The sequence below is a fragment of the Aptenodytes patagonicus genome, chromosome 5 (genome assembly GCF_965638725.1).
Source record: "Aptenodytes patagonicus chromosome 5, bAptPat1.pri.cur, whole genome shotgun sequence".
NCBI classification, from domain to species: Eukaryota; Metazoa; Chordata; class Aves; order Sphenisciformes; family Spheniscidae; genus Aptenodytes; species Aptenodytes patagonicus.
In genome coordinates, this window is record NC_134953.1 from 12229602 (window position 1) to 12247020 (window position 17419).

The 17419-nt window shown below is 42.5% G+C and overlaps 1 protein-coding gene across 1 annotated transcript in view; it reads right to left on the bottom strand.

Annotated features, from left to right (window-relative positions):
• Nucleotides 1-17419, bottom strand: part of ARHGAP22 (Rho GTPase activating protein 22) — a 145260-nt gene that overhangs the window by 34309 nt on the left and 93532 nt on the right. Inside the window, exon 4 of the mRNA XM_076338682.1 lies at nt 8974-9102. Within this exon, the coding sequence (XP_076194797.1) occupies nt 8974-9102 (129 nt within the window). The remainder of the gene's footprint in view (nt 1-8973; nt 9103-17419) is intronic.

Sequence of the window (17419 nt, forward strand, 5' to 3'; positions counted from 1 at the left end):
CATATACTGCCAGGACGCGCAGTGAGAACCATCAGTGTTTTAAAGACTGTCAGCTTTCAAACATCAAGCATGAATCTAATGATTACAGGAATGGTCTCACTGAGAAACCATCAGTGTAGGAGGTGGTACTGGTCACACTATGCGCTACAGGCAGTAGCCACCAACACTGTAACAAATGCACAGCTGTATCACCTCTCCATAGCACTTACTAGCTGAAGAGAAGAGGAAAACAATCTGTTACCGAAGCAAACACAAGCCCCACCGTATTTTAACTAAAGCTGGATTGCTCTTAGCAATATAAGGTATATGAAGCTAAGGACTCCCTCCAGAACTTCTTCCTTGATAGCCCAAGTGGACTTATCTTCTATGAATCCATCTAATTCTATTTTGAATTCTTTTATTATTTTTGTTTCCACAACATCTTGTGACAATGAGTTTCATAATTTAATTGTGCACTGCATAAAACACTTTTATTTCTTCGTTTAAACCTCATGACTGTGCACTGTTCAAATCCTCTTGACATTTGTAATTTTATCCATCAGACCTTCCTGCAATCTTCTCTTTTCCAAGACCCTTTTCAAAGTCTTTTTTTTTTTGAGGAAAGGGCTTAAGTTGGATAGATTTTACATCTTAATTGCTTAGCACAACTTCTGGAGTACAAGACCAATTTAGGGCAGAGCTTGTATTAAAAATTCTACCCTGAGCTTGAAAAACCTTTCCTAGCACAAGTTTCATCCAAATCCACATTCCCATGTGACATTTCATTTTATCAAATCAGCATTTCCCAACCAAAAAAGCATTTCATCAAGCAAACCTCATGGAAAGCTTTACCCTGCTCACCTGCAAATATAACAGAAGTAATTTCTATTTGTAGTTTTTCCTCTATCTGCTACTTGGTTGAGCAGAGGCACTGGGGATTCTTGCTCAGCTGTCTGTCATTCCCCAGCTCTGGATGCCTGCTCTTTGGTGCCCAGGACTGTCAATGTTAACAAAGTGCTACAAATTCCCGATGCCAGACTGCATCATCCTTCAGAAGCCACTGGAACTAAGCTGGTTAATGACAGCTGGAGATATGGCACTGAAGTGCAGAACTCGTGCTGCTGCCTGGGGGTTTTGAAACCAGTAGCGGGGGACTTGCCCCTCTGACAAGCCCTGACACAGTACTCCAAGAAGACCCATTTCTGTTCTGTGATGACCAGGCTACTGCATGGTCTCCTCTCAGACCCCAGATAAGCTTCGGCACTGGTACTGAATGTCATTTAAAGCCTTTAGCCAGCAGCTTTAAAGGTGAAATACACACAAGGAGTGAACTAAAGAGAAGTGAAAGTTATGAATTTTATATGGAAGTGGAGCAGCCATCTGACTTCTAAAGGTAGGATCTTCAAAAGTCAGTAAGGAACACCTTTTGCCCTTGACATGCTTTAGTTTTGCTTTTAGTTTTACACCCTTCCATCAAGTATTTATACACACTGATAAGATCCACTCTGAACCTTCTCTTCTCCAGGATAAACAATCCCAGCCTTCTCAGCTTCTCTTAGTATTTCACTTGCCACAACCCTTTAATCATCTTAGTGGCCTTTCACTGGACTCATTCCAGTAAGCCCATGTCCTTCTTGTTTTGGGGAGCCCAGCATTGGACAAAGCACTCCAGCTGTGGTCTTACTAGTGCTGAGGGGAAAGCTCACCTCTTTCAACCTGCTGGCAATGCTCTTCCTAACGCAGCCCAGGAATTTGTTGGCATTCTTTGCCACAAGGGTGCATTGCTGGCTCATGTTCAACTTGTCCAACAGCATCCCAGGTGCTTCTCTGCAAAGCTGCTTTCCAGCCAGTCAGCTCCTAGCATGTACCGTTCCCTAGGTTTATTCATCCCCAGGTGCAGGACTTTGCATTACTCTCTGTTGAACTTCACGGGGTTCCTGTCCACTCATTTGTCCAGCCTGTTGAGGTCCCTCTGAATGACGGCACAACCATCTGATGCACCAACCATTACTCCCATTATCCAGGTCATCAGTGAAGCTGTTAAACAGTACTGGCTCCAGTATCAGCCCCTAGGGTGTACCACTAATGACTGGCCTTCAGATGGACTTTGGACTGATGATCACAGTCCTTTGAGCACAGCAGTTCAGCCAGTTTTCAATACACTTTACTGTCTATTTATCTAGTCTATACTTTATGAATTTGTAAATGAGGATATTACAGGAGACAATGCTGAAAGCCTTGCTAAAATCAAGACAAACAGTAATCACTGCTGTTCCCTCATCCACCATTTCATCATAGAAGGCTATCAGGTTGGTCAAGGGTGACTTCCCCTTCATAAATCCACGCTGACTACTACCAGTCATCTTTTTGACCTTAGTATGTTTGGAAATGATTTCTGGGTTTGTTTGCTCCATCACCTTCCCAGCAACAGAGGTGAGGCTGACCAGACTGTAGTTCTCTAGGTCCTACTTTCTTGCCCTTCTTGAAGATAGGAGTCTACAGGGACCTCCCCCAATCACCATGTCTTTTCAAAGATTATCAAGAGTGGCCTCACACATTGGCCAGCTCCCTCAGCACTTGTGGATGCATCCCATCAGGTCCCATGGACTTGGGTATATCCATTTTCTTTAAATGTTCCCTAACCTGATCATCCTCTACTAAGGAGAAGTACTCCTCGCTCCAGGCTTTCCCATTGGCTTCAGGGGCTAGGGAATGATGCAGACATACCTTACCAATAAAGTCTGAGGTGAAGAAGGCATTAAGTACCTTGACCTTTTTTATGCCCTTTGTCATCAGGTCACCTGCCTCTTTCAATAGTGTGCCCATATTTTCCCCGGTCTTCATGTTGTTGTTGATATGCCTGAAGAAGCCTTTCTTGCTGCCCTTCACAGCCCCCACCAGATTCAACTCCAGGTGGGCTTTAGCTTTCCTAAGTGCATTCCTGCATGTTCAGACAGTTTCTCTATATTCCTCTTAGGTCACGTGTCCCTGCTTCCACTTCTTTTATGCTTCCTTTTTAGGTATGAGCTTTGTCAGGAGCTCCTTGTTCATCCATGCAGGCCTGCCACCTTTGCAGGGTTTCCTGCACATGGGGAAGGACTGTTCTTGAGCATGGAGGAAGTAATCCTTGAAAATCAGTGAGATATCCTGGACCCCTTTTCTCTCCAGGACCATATCCCATGGGATTCTTCCAAGCATATCCCGAGAAGGCCAAAGACTGCTCTCCTGAGGTCCAAGGTTGCGATCCTTCTATTTGACTTGCTGAACAATGCCTTCAGAGTGGCTCTTTTACAGTTAGTCATTGTGACCTCAGGCAAGTTACTTGATTGCTCAATACCTTGGATTCCTCCTTTACAAAAAATGAGGACAATAGCCTTTTCCTACCTCAAGGCTGCGTCATAATGGCAAAATATCTTGGTCATAAAGCACTAATAGAAGCCCCAGATATATCTGACAGAGATAAGTTAGAAAAACTATCTCTTAAAACTCTTGCTGTCGTAAGCAGTTTTGGCAGGAAGATCCACTCCCAACTTACTTTAGTTCTACTCTGTGTCTCAGTTTCTATATCCACAAGCATACCCTCTGCTTGCGATACCTTTGCCTGGGGTAAGGCTAACCAGCACCTCCTTGCAGATGATTCCTGTGTCCCCTAATCCTGGGCAGATATCTGAACTCATAACCCCCATCATATTTCTCTTCCTCTTCCCTTGGTTGGGCCCATCTCCCAGCATGAGACAACACTGAAGAGCAAACACTGATAAGCTGCATCAGGCGCCAGCTGTCTCTGTGCAGAGATAATGGCACATATCGGGCACAACAAACACCCAGCATCACTCCCCACACACCTGTGGGAGCCTGCACAAGGGAAGCCCACCCTGCTACCTAGTGAAGGGGCTCCTCTTGGCCCAGCCAGGAAACCTAACTTGAGACTGTCACTCTGGGGGAGCCCTCTAGTAAGACAAGGAGCAGAAACCTCCTCTCTGTCTTCACACTGGGCCAATAACAGAAGCCACCTCCCTCTTCTTCATTACTGTGGTACCTTAGCATCTTAAATTCACTGACATGGTTCTATGCTCATGATGCTCTTACTGGAAAACCCCCATTTTACAGGTGGATAAATTAAACCTCAGCCTCTCAAGACTTAACATCATATCCTAGCTCCTAAACAGCCTGGCATCCTAGTGGACTTGCATCTAATACCAATATCTGACCCTTCAAAACAGTCATGTTTTGCTCTCATGCAGATGTTATCTGAAAGACATTTACTCATCTAAAACAGGATTCCTAATTAAGCCAATATAGGGCTGTTCTTCCATTACCCATAATGACATTGAGCCAGGTATTAAATTACACCTCAGAGACTTGTCTCCCAGTTTGCAGCTCTCCCCTAATACAAGACATGGTCTGCACAGGGCCCTGGTTGCCAGCAAAAACATTCTCTGCACTGTTTTGCTGGCAGAAGAAGAAAGAATCCACACATCATGGTTTATCTATATGGAGAAGAGGACTGGAATTAATAATAGTAGAGTGGCTGCCTCAGTGGACACTTCCTTCAGAGCCCACCAGTTAAAAAGTGACTATTCCTCCTGAATGGAGAAACCACTCGTGGAGTTCTTGCAGCACAATTACTTTGTCACAGGGTAAAGCTCTCTGTGTTTGCCCAAGGGAAGCATATCCCTTCCAACTGCTTCACCTCCCCTCCGTCACAAGGAACTGATGAAAGCTTGGGATGAGGAGGAGGAGAAATTAGGATAAAGTAATGGAGAAAGAAAGGGGCTGTGACATGCATTTCTGGCAGAGGAGCAAGGAACTGCTTATGGCAAGAAAGAATATGTAAACAGAAGAAAACAAACACAAACATAACACAAGATTAACACAGAATGATTCTGTCCCCATGCAGTGCTGGTCGCGTGCTGAGCTGTGAGAGTTATGCCACTCGGCTTTCAACTCAGGCACCAAAAAACTCAGGTTTTGTACCTCATGGCCCAAAATTCAGTTCTAGACACATGTTTTACATCTGATGCAAGACAAAAATGAGGAAGGCACGCCAACTGAGAGGTGAGCAGATGGAAAGGTATTTCCTTAAAGTAGCTGTATTTCTTCAGACTAGGAGTACAACCCCATGGTACATGTACAGAGTGAAGAATGACCTCCTCTCCCCCAACTCACTAAACACTTTCAATGCATCCACCTTCAGAGGACACTGGCAGGCTCACTCTCACCCAAGCCTATGGCCATGAACCCTTTGCATTTAGCACTACGGTGCTACTACAAGCACTCCATATTAAAGAGCAGCTGCGGAACAGCATGACTGTAGGGCACAGAAGGACTCTCCAGATAAACTTTTAATGGTGTAAACTCAGAGCAAATTTTGTTCCTCATGGAGATAAGAAGGATCATAGGGAACAGTTTTAATCACCTTCTGTCAGAATATGCTCCAAAACTCACTTTTATCAAGCCACTGTGACAAACTTTATTCTTAAAGACATAATCAAAACAGAGAGAGTACTCTCAAATCTCAGTTTACAAAATCTTCTGCTCTGAATGAGATGGACTAGACTCAAGAATTCAGGAACCTGAAACTCAGGGAAATTTGTTAGAAATTATTTTCCCCATAAACAAGACAGCTCTTCTTCAAAAGACTTGGGAACTTTAGGATTTTATTTTAAGGCCGTATTTGAAGAGTATTTCAAAGCACACGTTCCATATGGCTTTTAAGCCTGAATGTGTCTCCTATTAATAATTTGGGATCCTCAGCAGCTTTGGGGAGTTTTGTTTTATTTTAAGAAGCCTTTGCTGTTCACCTTTAAACACAGTTCATGTGCCCGCATCAACACGTAAGAAGACACCCTCAACCTTTTTGATTTATGTTTCTTCAATACATCAGCAAAAACTAAAGTGTGGCTAAGCCTCCCCTTTTATCTTGGCATAATTCATTTTTACACCATATCAACCTTCTCCAGGGCTGGATATTTACATATTAATAATGAAGTCTGCTTTTTAATTCCTCTCTCCATCCCTTTAGCTTCATATATTAAAAAGTGTCGATAGATAAGACTTGGCTCTCAAATTAGTGGTGGTAACAAAACAGAGTCCAAATTATTCAATTAAAACACAGAGACAGCTATGTTTACTGTCCTCCCACATTTGAGCTAAGCTGGGATTTCACTCAGGGAAATTGCCCTGCTCCGATTCTGATGGAGGAGTAGGTTTGATCATTTCCCCAAACTGGCTAAAACCATTTGTAAACAACGGTTTGAACATCTTAACTATTTCCTAGTTATTGACATTCCTAGAAATACTCTGTGAAGTGCAAAGAGTCTGAGGATGCAGCTCCATAGTTTCTTTAAGCCAGTTTATGTGTGGGTTGCAGTCAGAATGAACAAGCGTGCCCTCTTCCACCCCATCATCTCTCCTTCACTCCATCATCTCTCCCCACTGTCCTCATTGTGTTGGAACTACTAGTCCTGCAGCTGCATGGTTAGCAGGGCCAAAGAGCCAATCCACCTACAAACTAATCCTCTCCCCTTTTTTTTTCCTGCCAGGTCATTTCCTACTGCACAGCTGCATAACCACTAGATTTAGCAGAATGAAACCTGGTGGGAACACATGGTTGCAAGGTGGGAAGAGACCACTCCTGACAGCAAGCTAGCACTTCAGTCAGCTCAGAGAAGCGATGAAACCATAGCATAAGAATCTGTTCCTGCAGCTTAGACTACAAAGCAGACATAGCTAAGCCAGCTTTAGACTGATGCATTTGAGTATTAGGGCAGAGAGCTCAGGCCAGGCTGACCGCCCAGGATGTACCCATGTTCATGGATAGTTTTCATCCACAGATAGAGGAAAAACATCAATACACAACTGCAATTCTTTCCAACTCGGCAAACAGCAGTGCTTCTCTTCTACAGGGCTTAAGGCAGCCCTCACCAACAGCCGAAGCGGCCTTTACACTAACATTGATGGAACCAGATCAAATCTGCAGTATGTGAAAATAGCAACAAACAGCAGCTGCTGTATTCCCCCCTGCACTGCTGTATTCCCCCCTGTGCTGCCCTGCTCCCACATTCTCATGATTTCATTCTATGTTTTTTGATATCTCATAAAGCCCCAGTTCCTGGAATCAAATGGAAGAATAAAAATATCTGCCTCATTTAAAGGAAAAACCAAATGTTATCCGATAGCTTTGCAGAGAAGTTTAGAGGTAGAGAAAAAGAGCAGATTAATTAGGACAATACTGCCCCCACAAACAAACAAACAAACAAAAAAGAAATCCATCCCTACCTTTATGCCATCCTCATGTTTTTGTTTTTAAAATCTTAGGATTTTTAATTATTTATTATTTTAGTACTTAAAAAAAGATGCTTGCTCTGGAACTATTCCAAGAGACTGACAAAACATTAACACTAACAAAAAAGAAGCCAAATTTGCACTGATACCAGCAGTGCCCTAAAGAAGGAGGCTGTTACTGGAACGTGTACCATTTGTAATGACTGAATGTCTCCTTTTTCCTCACAGTATTTATTTGATACACAAAGCCAAGCTGTAAAATACACACTATAAGGCCACTACAAATGGCCACAGAAATACCATCTCTGAGATTCTGAGACTTCTGATGGAGGAGCTGCAGGGACCTGTACTGAGCTCAGAGTCTAAAAGACCCTTCACTGTGTACTGGCCTTCAGAAGGAAAGCAAAACAAGCACGTATACTCATGTTTGAGGAGAAATCATTGTAGATCAGTTTCTACTAGTGAAATGGGCTTGTTCTGCCCACAGCACAACAGCATCACATGCAACCTCTCAGAATCAGGTACAAGCTGCTTTTTGTACATACACCCTTTCTAAGTGAAAGAAGGACCTAGGAAAAAATTACATCATCAGCAGAGATTGTATCTCTTCCAGACAAACCAAATGCTGCTACACAGAAACTCAAAATTGTAAGAGTCACTTAAAAGAAAAAAAAAAACCCAAGATAAAAATTACTAACAAAACACTGGGTCTTCTTAATGACCTTGTGGTATTTGAGCCTCCCTCAATTGCATCAAGGTCACTTTTTTCCCCCCTAGATCCAGGAAAACTAGTAACTTCATTTCAGCAAAAGTAATTGTATTACCTAAGCCTTATCTGGCACTTTTTTATCTGTACCTCTCAAAAGAGGTCAATAGCACTATCTGCATACGATACCACTATTTGCATGAACTCCATCAGTAGCACACAAGTCACTTCAAAGCATAGACTGTCCAGTACCAAGCCAGTAGCTGCTGTCACCAACAGTGAACCCAGAAGAAAACATCTGTGAAACCTTCTTCTATGCTAAACCACAAAAACACCTCCTATCTAATCTACTGACTTGAGAATTTGAAGATTGTGCTATAATATCAACACTGAGAGTCTGGATTTTTTGTTCATTTTAACTACAGGAATTGTCAACAGCTGTATTATCTTACAGGTGTTCACTCAGCCTGACCCTGTTGTTCTTCCTCAGGCTACACCCCCACTGAAGCCAGTGGAAGCTTTGTCTTCTCAGCTGGGTCCTACATTAGCTAGATGAAAAGTTTTGCTGCCTCTGGCTGTACGGAGGTTAAAGATGGGCATCTGCCCTTTTGTTAGAAAATTGAGAAAACTGGACACACTCCTTTATGACCTTTCATATAAGGATATGAAAGGTCCACAGAATAGATCATAATTAGCTGTAAAAAACTGAGTACTGACAATAGCGATATGTTTATGTTTACCACCCACTTCTGACTGAGAGTCAGTTATACAGTCTGGATGTGCCCTCCCCACCCGTTCCCTTCCATCCCCTGGCAAAAAAAAAAAAAAAAAAAAAAATCAAATCAACCCAATCCCTTTCCTGCAAAACACTTCAGACAATCAAGAGCTTATCTAGGCATCTCAGTGATTTTGCAGTGTTACACATATCCTAGTATCACAAGAATATGTTTTACCTTGAGGCAAATGTTTTAATTTATGTGCATGTGAGCTATTTGCAATACCTCCACCAAATGGAGCCCATATAACCCGTCGGATGGCTTTCACCCAATCTTCCATTTCATTCTGGGAATTAGCCATGAGCAGGAAAGCCTCATGATTGACAGGCATCTTTTCCCGGTCCCCTGCACCACCTGAAAGACAGAATATAAATCTATTTTAGCATCTAAGAAAGCAACCAGTGTTTAAAACCACCAAAAGTGTGGGTAAAAATGGTCAAATGATTATTTTAATTGAGCAGTTTTACACACAATTCCTATTCATGTGCTGCAGCACCCACAAAGCACAGGTTAGTAAAAGATCAAAGCAGAAGTGCAAAACATGCACTTCCAGTGTGGGAACCTGGAGATGTACCTGCTGTCCCAGCAATAAGCAAACTGAAAGCACAGGTTGTAAGACCCTACAGGAAGAGTACGAAATGGATTCCACATACCTGTGCTGAGGTATTGAGAGATTTTTACCCAAAAGGGGGACCAAGTGAATCGTAGGACATTTTAGTGCTTGAGATGCAGAAGTCACAAGATCATCCACTTTCCCCAAGTCCCTAGGAATTTCTAGTCTCAGTAGAGAAAGAGACCCATTCTGATTTTGGATCCAATTCGGAAGGAACATTTTGAAGAGGAGTTAAGACTTGGGGACATGAATCTGACTCTTCCACTTGAAATAAGAACTTTAGGAGCTATTAATGTTGGCACGCAATATCTCAGGAAAGTACTGACCAGAATTATCAAATGCACAGAATATCAAATGCACTCAAGCTGTCATATACATCTGTCACTTGTGGCTGCTCCAAGACTTACAACATTTTGACCCTTCTTTTCCCATTTTCTTTTTAGGTCAGCACCCACTTCAGTCAGTTTAAATCTTCCCCTCACCCCTCATTTTATGTTCCAGAGCTGGATACAACCTAACGATGGCCACACAAACACATAAAAGCTTTATTGGAGCAGCCTCTGTATAAAAAGGCTACTGATCCTGTCCAACACAGCAGCTGCATCACTAGTGGCCTGGCGCTTCTCCATCTCCATGGAAACTGCCTTTGGCTTTGCTACGGAGATAACATCTTAGCCGTTGTGTCACTGTCATTTCCACGCTTACATGCCTTTCAGTACCTACTGGCAAGCTAAAGCTGCCAGCCTGCACTGAGCAGCTGAGATTGCCTGTCCATGGAATTCAGAGATAAGAGCAGGACGAAGGTATGCGGTGGTTTCTGCAGAACTGATTTAGCGTACACAGAATGCGTGCCTCCTAAATCCTCACTAATCTGGGGAAAGGAGCAAGCTGGGAGCTGCCTGCAAGCCAAGGAAGTACTTTCTCTTGCTATTAATTGTTTCCTGGCCTAGACACACTCATGGATCACACGCTGATTTGCAAAGCAAAAGGTAAAATGAGATGTGTCGGGAAGGATTTTGTGGCTCTCTGAGAAGCAATTCACTGAACTGGGAAACTGAGGCAGTCTTTCAGTAAAGAAGAGAGACAACGGCCACCTGGGACTAGGCATGCAGCTTAAGAAACAAAAGCCATAATGCTTTTTCCCCGCATATATCCAAATTCCGCTTCTTTCCTCATAGCATCTTCTTGGACAGTCTCCCATTTTGAATTTACTGAATAATTCATACTCCCTAAGATATATGTAGCTCAAGGCTAGGATGCAGGCATCTGAATAGATCAATGCTCCACCATACTCCACTGCAAGGAGGACATACTTCATCCTTTGCATACAAAACTGTCAGAGCAGGAAATTACAGTCTGTGAAACTCCTGTCACAGCCTAATTCCTTTACCAACATGCTCAGCCTCATGGTGAAAGCAGAGGTCACGAGGTCTAATTCTTGTACCTTACCTAGCAGACCTATTGCCATACCCTTTCACAACCAAGTATCTTACAGGAGATACGATCGCAAGAAAGAGGCTCTTCACAGCCCTCAGCACACATGAGAAACGGGTTCAGGAGCTGGCATCTGGCAGATAGATGGTCTGAGCTCAAGCTAGCTCTTCAAAGCAATGAAACAGTCTCACAAAAACATGTATTGTATGGGTCACAGCACCAGCAAACAACTGAGCTTGGTCAAGGTCAAACACAGATCCTGTTCTTAAATTTAAAGGGACCCAGCTGAGATCTTGCCCACCCAAGCCATGAAGGACAAGAAAAGACCAGAATCTTAGCTTAGAATTAATTACAGACCACAAATTTAGTCAGAACAGCTGAACTAACCCATATAAAGATTGCCATATGAAGCATAATAAGCAGAGAAGAATGAAGACTGCAGAAGTCCAGTAAGAAGTAGAAGTGGTGTCTCAGCATCTTCCCACTGAATCACTGTACCACAGGGGCCTGACTACAACTCCCCTTCCCCTAAGATGTTACTTTGGACCAGCCAGCTGCTTTCTAAACCTTTGTGGGCCTTTTTCACGCAAGCATTAGGAAAAAAACATTTATACTTCTATCTGAGTCTGTAAAAAGTAAAAACAGGATGGGGAAAAAAAGATTCCTGTACACACTAGTCCTGAGACTCTGCCAAAAACTACATACAGCTCCTTCTGTGGTTGGCTTTCTCCACTGAAACTTTAAATAGGAGCAAGGTCATGACCCTACAAGCTGCCTGTGGGAGAGTCAGTAGTGACTAGTCACATAAGTACAAGCAAATGAAGACAACTCCACGCACGGAGGCTAGCTTAGAAACAAGAATGCACTTCAGAATTGCTTCTTAGAGAAAGCCTCATATGTTAGCATGACATGAATATGCAGTGGCAAAGCATGCAGACCCACCTAATAAACTATTTTTCTTTTAAATAACGTTTTAATCATGTTCCTTTCCACACACGGCTGGCTCCTTTCACTACATCCTTGAGGCAACAAGCAGACCTAGAGTTCCCTAAAGGGGAGAGTTCAGACATGTCTCTCTATGTTGTTGTAACATTCAACAGGTTTTGAGTCTTAATAGTCACAAGAATGAGAAACAGCTAAATTCAAACACTTAGATCTTCTTAAAAAAAACCCAAGGAAACAATGCCATATAACACCTTCTTCAGAAGTCCAGGATTTTACCTGAAATTCACAGGTGCTTTCTTTTCTGGGCTCAGACCCAAAACAGGATCTTGTTATGGGTTTCGGATTTGAGCTGGCAACACACACTCTGTATCAATTCAAACACCCTAGTCTTTAGGAATTGTTTTAGGAAAAGAATTTTAAACCTTCCTGCCTAGAAACACTTGGATATGGAATTTTAGTTTTGCCTCTCACAGCAATATGAAGTTTGCATTCAGATACTGCATTCAAACCTCTTCTCTGCCACTAACGGAGCTCCAGCCCTTACTACGGTTGCCATTAGACTGTAACCCTGAAGCGCACAAGTGCTACTTCTACTGTGCGAATCAAACAGGGCTCTGGCTACTCAGCACCATGATAGGGAGGAACACTCTGCTAGTGATTTTAAACACAGACAAGGGCTTTTCATTCCCTTGAACAGAACTTATCACTCATCTTTAATCAAGCTCCCATACAAACAAGACTGGCCCTCAGAGACCAACTCTGTGTAGCTCCGGATTGCCACGGGCAGACATTCCAGTCCTTCTGCTCAAAGTTACTTTCATGTCCAGGCCAGAGGAAAAACGAAACTGTCTTCAAACACAAACAGAGTGCAAGCACCTCAACAGATGTGGGAGAAGCAGGGGGCTTAACTTTGGAGATGAATAGTCCATCTGCTACAGCATTAACCTATGACCAGGGGATCCTGCATTCAATCACCTGCTCTACTGCAGATTTCCAGTGCACGTTGGACAAGATGCACTGGATTCCATCCCTATCCATAGAAAAAGTTGGCAGCGCTAACTCCCTCCCAGGTGTACAGAAACCGAACAACTTCAAGACTGGGAAAGGTGACGGCAACCATGCAAGTAAATACAATAAATGTAATAGCCTAGAAAGATTAAGGGACTTCTTTTGTTACTGCTCACCATCAAAAGGGATGCAGGTCCAAGCTGACTTCAATGCTTTGCCAACCCTGCCTCAAGGTACCTTTGTCAACTTGCTTTACATACGCTGGTAGGTATCTTTGCCTTGAGGGAACAGCATAGCTCTAGGCCCCTAGCTGCATTGCACGAATGCTCTCTCTTCCAAGCCCAGACTAGTTAAAGCTGGCAGAATTGCTCTCATATGCCGTCTGCTCATGTGGTTTGTGCAACTGCATTTCATACGGCCTCAGAGCCATCTGCTGCTGATGTCAGCTGTATAGCGTTCACCTCAGAGTAACGTGCCACCTCCCAATCCTTAATAACAGTCCTCTTTTCAGCTCTCCCACATGCTGCACAACAGGGAAGATTAAATACCGAAAGACTTGCTGAAGGTCAGATGGAGTGCTGCAACAGCAGCGGGAATCACAATCCACACTTCAAAGCCCATTTACTGAAAATTATTCCTTTTTTGACCATCCTTCTGGTATGTGTTCACTGGAAAGTGCAAAGCATAAGGCTGCCATTATGCTATATTTACCTGTCCTGCCCAGTGTTCCTGTTCAAAGAACCTAGAACAGACGTTCAGTTGCATCTCTCCCTTTACACAGCTGTTTCCAATGAGGAAACACTGGAATTTTTTGTTTGCCTCGAACTTCATTCACATAAGCTTAACCTTCTTAAGATTAACATTTGTGGAGCCAAGCCTTAGATCCCCTTTGTCTGTATGGAAACAGAAGTTCAGGGGGAACAGGACTGGACTTCCTAGTAGAAGATGTTCCTGCCCCATCACATGTAAAAGGAGGAACTTTTCTATTCTCAAGTAAAGCTGCTGTCAGGTTCTGCTGAAGTTGGCAGCTTCTTTTTTTGTTCAGACCATTTCCCTTCCTTTCTGGTTTGCCTTTCGCCCATTTCTTACATTGTTCTGCTTACTGATGTGCTTGTGTATTGTCATTATATCAACCCTACTGAAAATTTACACGATTACAAATGCTTGCGTATGTGTATATATTTACATGTTTGTGTTGCTTTGGTGTGGATAGTAGAGTGGTATTTTCAGTAAGAGTGAAATTTAGTTGGCCATGTGCATGCTGCTGCAGTGTGTGGGGAGGCAAATGGCAGCTCAAGGCTGAATTACGAAAGGGGTGGCTGGTGGGTAACGCAAGGCCCAGCTGACATGTTTGCCCTCAATACTAAAGCAAGTAGTGACAGGAAGCCTTTGACTGCAGACAAGCAGCAACAAAGATCTTGACAAATGGACAAAAACTAGCACCCACAGCTGAAAAGAACTATTGCAATGACTCATCTTCCCTGACCTGCTCCTTATAATTGTTTTAAAGGTGAGTATCAGATTCAGGGCTCTAAGATCTCCCCGATAATGAAAGGAGGCGAAAAATGAGGTAGATTAAGTCTGTCAAGATTAAGGGCAGCTCTATCAGGGGGACTCTTTCTTTGCACAGCAGGAAAAAAACCACAAAAAACCCAGTCTTGATCTTTGGATTATGAAAAGAGACAAAAGAAATATTGGTGAGTAAGCAAAAAGATCATTAAGATTGCTTGGAATAGTCACTTGAAACCTAATTCCATTTCTTCAGTCATTGCCTTTGATTCTGGCTAATGCTGGACCTCTATCCTGAGCACGATCCCCCCCAACCAAAGTTTTCCAAGAGCCTGAATGTCTATCATACCTTCATCTTGGGTTAACCTGCCATCACCATGGAGTTTAAACTTCGCTACAACCAATAACAACTCGACTGCTTTTCTGCTGTTTTTTTCTGGATGATCCTTTAACAGAAGGGAAAACTTGCTGTGAATACAAAACTGATCTTGAAATGCTCCATTTAGGCTACTTGAGAACAGCAAAAGCAGTAAGAAAAATCTGAAATAGTCAAGGAATAACAGATAAAAATAAGGAAAACTGACAGGATCTACAGGGGTATGATCTGTGAAGAATTGAGCAGTACAGTAAACAGTGATGTGTGCTTGCCAAAATTTTTGTATTTGTATCTATCTATATATCTATACCCTCTCACCCACCTATCTATATATGGGATATCCAAGTTGGAAGTTGATTTGGAAGTTGAGAGTAAACTCATGATCATACTTTAAAAAGCTTATAAAATTAAGAAAAAATGAGGTTTGGGGATTTAGTATCATACAGAGTACAAAAAAAGAAACAAGTTTTGAATCAAAATAAATTTTTTGTGTCTCAGTTCCAATGGGCAATATAATGGCAATTTTTACTAAAGAAACATGCACCTTTATAGGTGAAGGGTGTTTTATTTCCAGTTTGGAATGAATCTGGGGGGATTCTAACATTCAGCTTTCATTTGGTTGTGTCAATGAGGAAAGTGAAATCTTTAATACCTTTTATCGTACAGAGTAAGTTCAGCTTATAAATTGACATGGTTCAAATTTTCTTAGGTCAGGATTTACAAGCATGCACTAAAATCTCATTGACTTTTCAAATATAGATGCCTAAGTTCCTTAAACGCTTTTCAATCCACCCGGTTTAATGATAGTTACAAGTAGAAAATCATCACATTTTCACCTAAAAGTCCTTGCAGAGGATTTTCATGAGTACCTAAATGATTTTTAGATCCCAGATCTTAGACCTTATCCCAGAGAATAAACCAAAGGCAGGCAAACACTCTAAAGCCACTGCTGTCTATAAACTAATCCAAAGGCCCCGTGTTCTGTTCTCCCCTCCCATGCCTTCTGTGGTTTCAGACACCATTAAACTGCTTTAAAAAAGCACCAACAAAGAGATTAGACCTCAGAACTGTGGTTTCTTATGCAAAAATTCTGACAAGACTTAGCATGAACAGAGGCACTACAGCTTCTCTGTACTGGTACACAGACTACAGAAACCCCTTAGAAACCTAAGGCCAGTGCTCGATTTCAGTTGTCAGGATCAAGTATATGATTACTAAAACTATATGCAAGAAATGACATTTGGTTTAATCTTTGGCCTTTTAGACATAAAAATTGTATGAGGTCAAGCTAACTCGGTGTTTTTTAACTTCTGCCTGGAGATGCCTTTCTTGATATGTGTGTGACCTGTATTACTCTAGACTTACCTACTAATTAAACTGGTTAATGCTACCGGTCACTTCAAATAAACTAAAACTTTGAAAATAAACAAATGCGTATTCCAGGTAGGCCACACGCTGGTAAGTGATGTCACACTCCAGGAACCACAGCAGATGGAAAAAAGATGCAAGATAAGAGGAAGGGAGAAAGAATCTGAAGTACTCTTAAAGGAAGAGCAAGTAGCATTGTGCACAAAGGTCACCTTGAACCCCTGCTTACAAAACCTGCTTACATTTGCTCAGTGCTTTGTAATCATTAAGTCTACTTAAGCTGATTTTTGTTTTTTTACGTGCTTCATCTGCCTTTGGCTGAGCTGTGAGAAGTTTCAGTAAAAACCAGTTCAGTCATTTTTAAGTTACGCTTCTGTCATTAAGAACATATTTATTGTAATTGTACTCCAGTGCTCTCATGCCTCCTTGTTTTCAACAATTTGAAATTTCAGAGAGGAGACTACTATGCTGCCTGGGATGTGCTGCTCACTGTGGCCACATTAACTTGGCTAAGGTGAATTCACAACTGTGGGAAGGCCATTGCTACTGCAGCAGCCCAATATTTAGGGTTGAGATGAGCCCAGGCATAATATGCAACTGCTAAGTACATATTTTTTTCAAAGACATAGCCCCTCTCTTGCACCAACACAATTACTTTGCTCCATAAAAGGAACAGCCGTTAACCATGATCATGCTGTCTCCCTCACTAGAGTGTTTCGGGAGCCTGTGAAACATGCCACCAGCTGTGTATAGTATCCCTATAAGCAAGCTGTATCGTTATTGCTTTGGGGTTTGTATCAGCTTCTACTAGCTAGTAGCAAGAGATGACATGTCTCCAACAAGGTCACAGCTAGTTTAGGAAGACAGCAGAACCATACCAAAGAGGAATCGCCCAACAATAATTAACATGAGGAGCAACTACTACACCAGCAATTGCTAGGAGCTGCATGACACCACTTCGCATCTGCTGCGACTTGTGCGTTTCATCCTGAGTGCGAATTCTAGAGTACCGATATTCTAATTATGTCCAATGATGCCTCAGGGGTTAGACTGTCAACTAAGTGACAGTTTGCTCAATTAAACCCTTGGCTCGACTCAAATAATATTTCCTGATAGGGGATTACTGTGCAGACTGAACATGTTCACTTCAAAACCTAGATCGTAACAGAGATAGCAGCAGCTTCTTAGGTGGAGTTCTCAGTGTGCAATGGCACAGTCACTGCCTCTTAACAGCAATATCTGCTGACACTAATACTGTTTTGCCTGCCAGGCAACAGATATCTGCCACCTTGGCACCAGCTTCTCACTGGAAAAAGAAAGTTCCTATTGGAAAAGAATCTGAAGGTGTTGGGAGCCCAGCCATAGTTGTGGTTCAGCTTCTTCCATTTGCACAAACTTGAGCTCGAGAGCTCACAAAC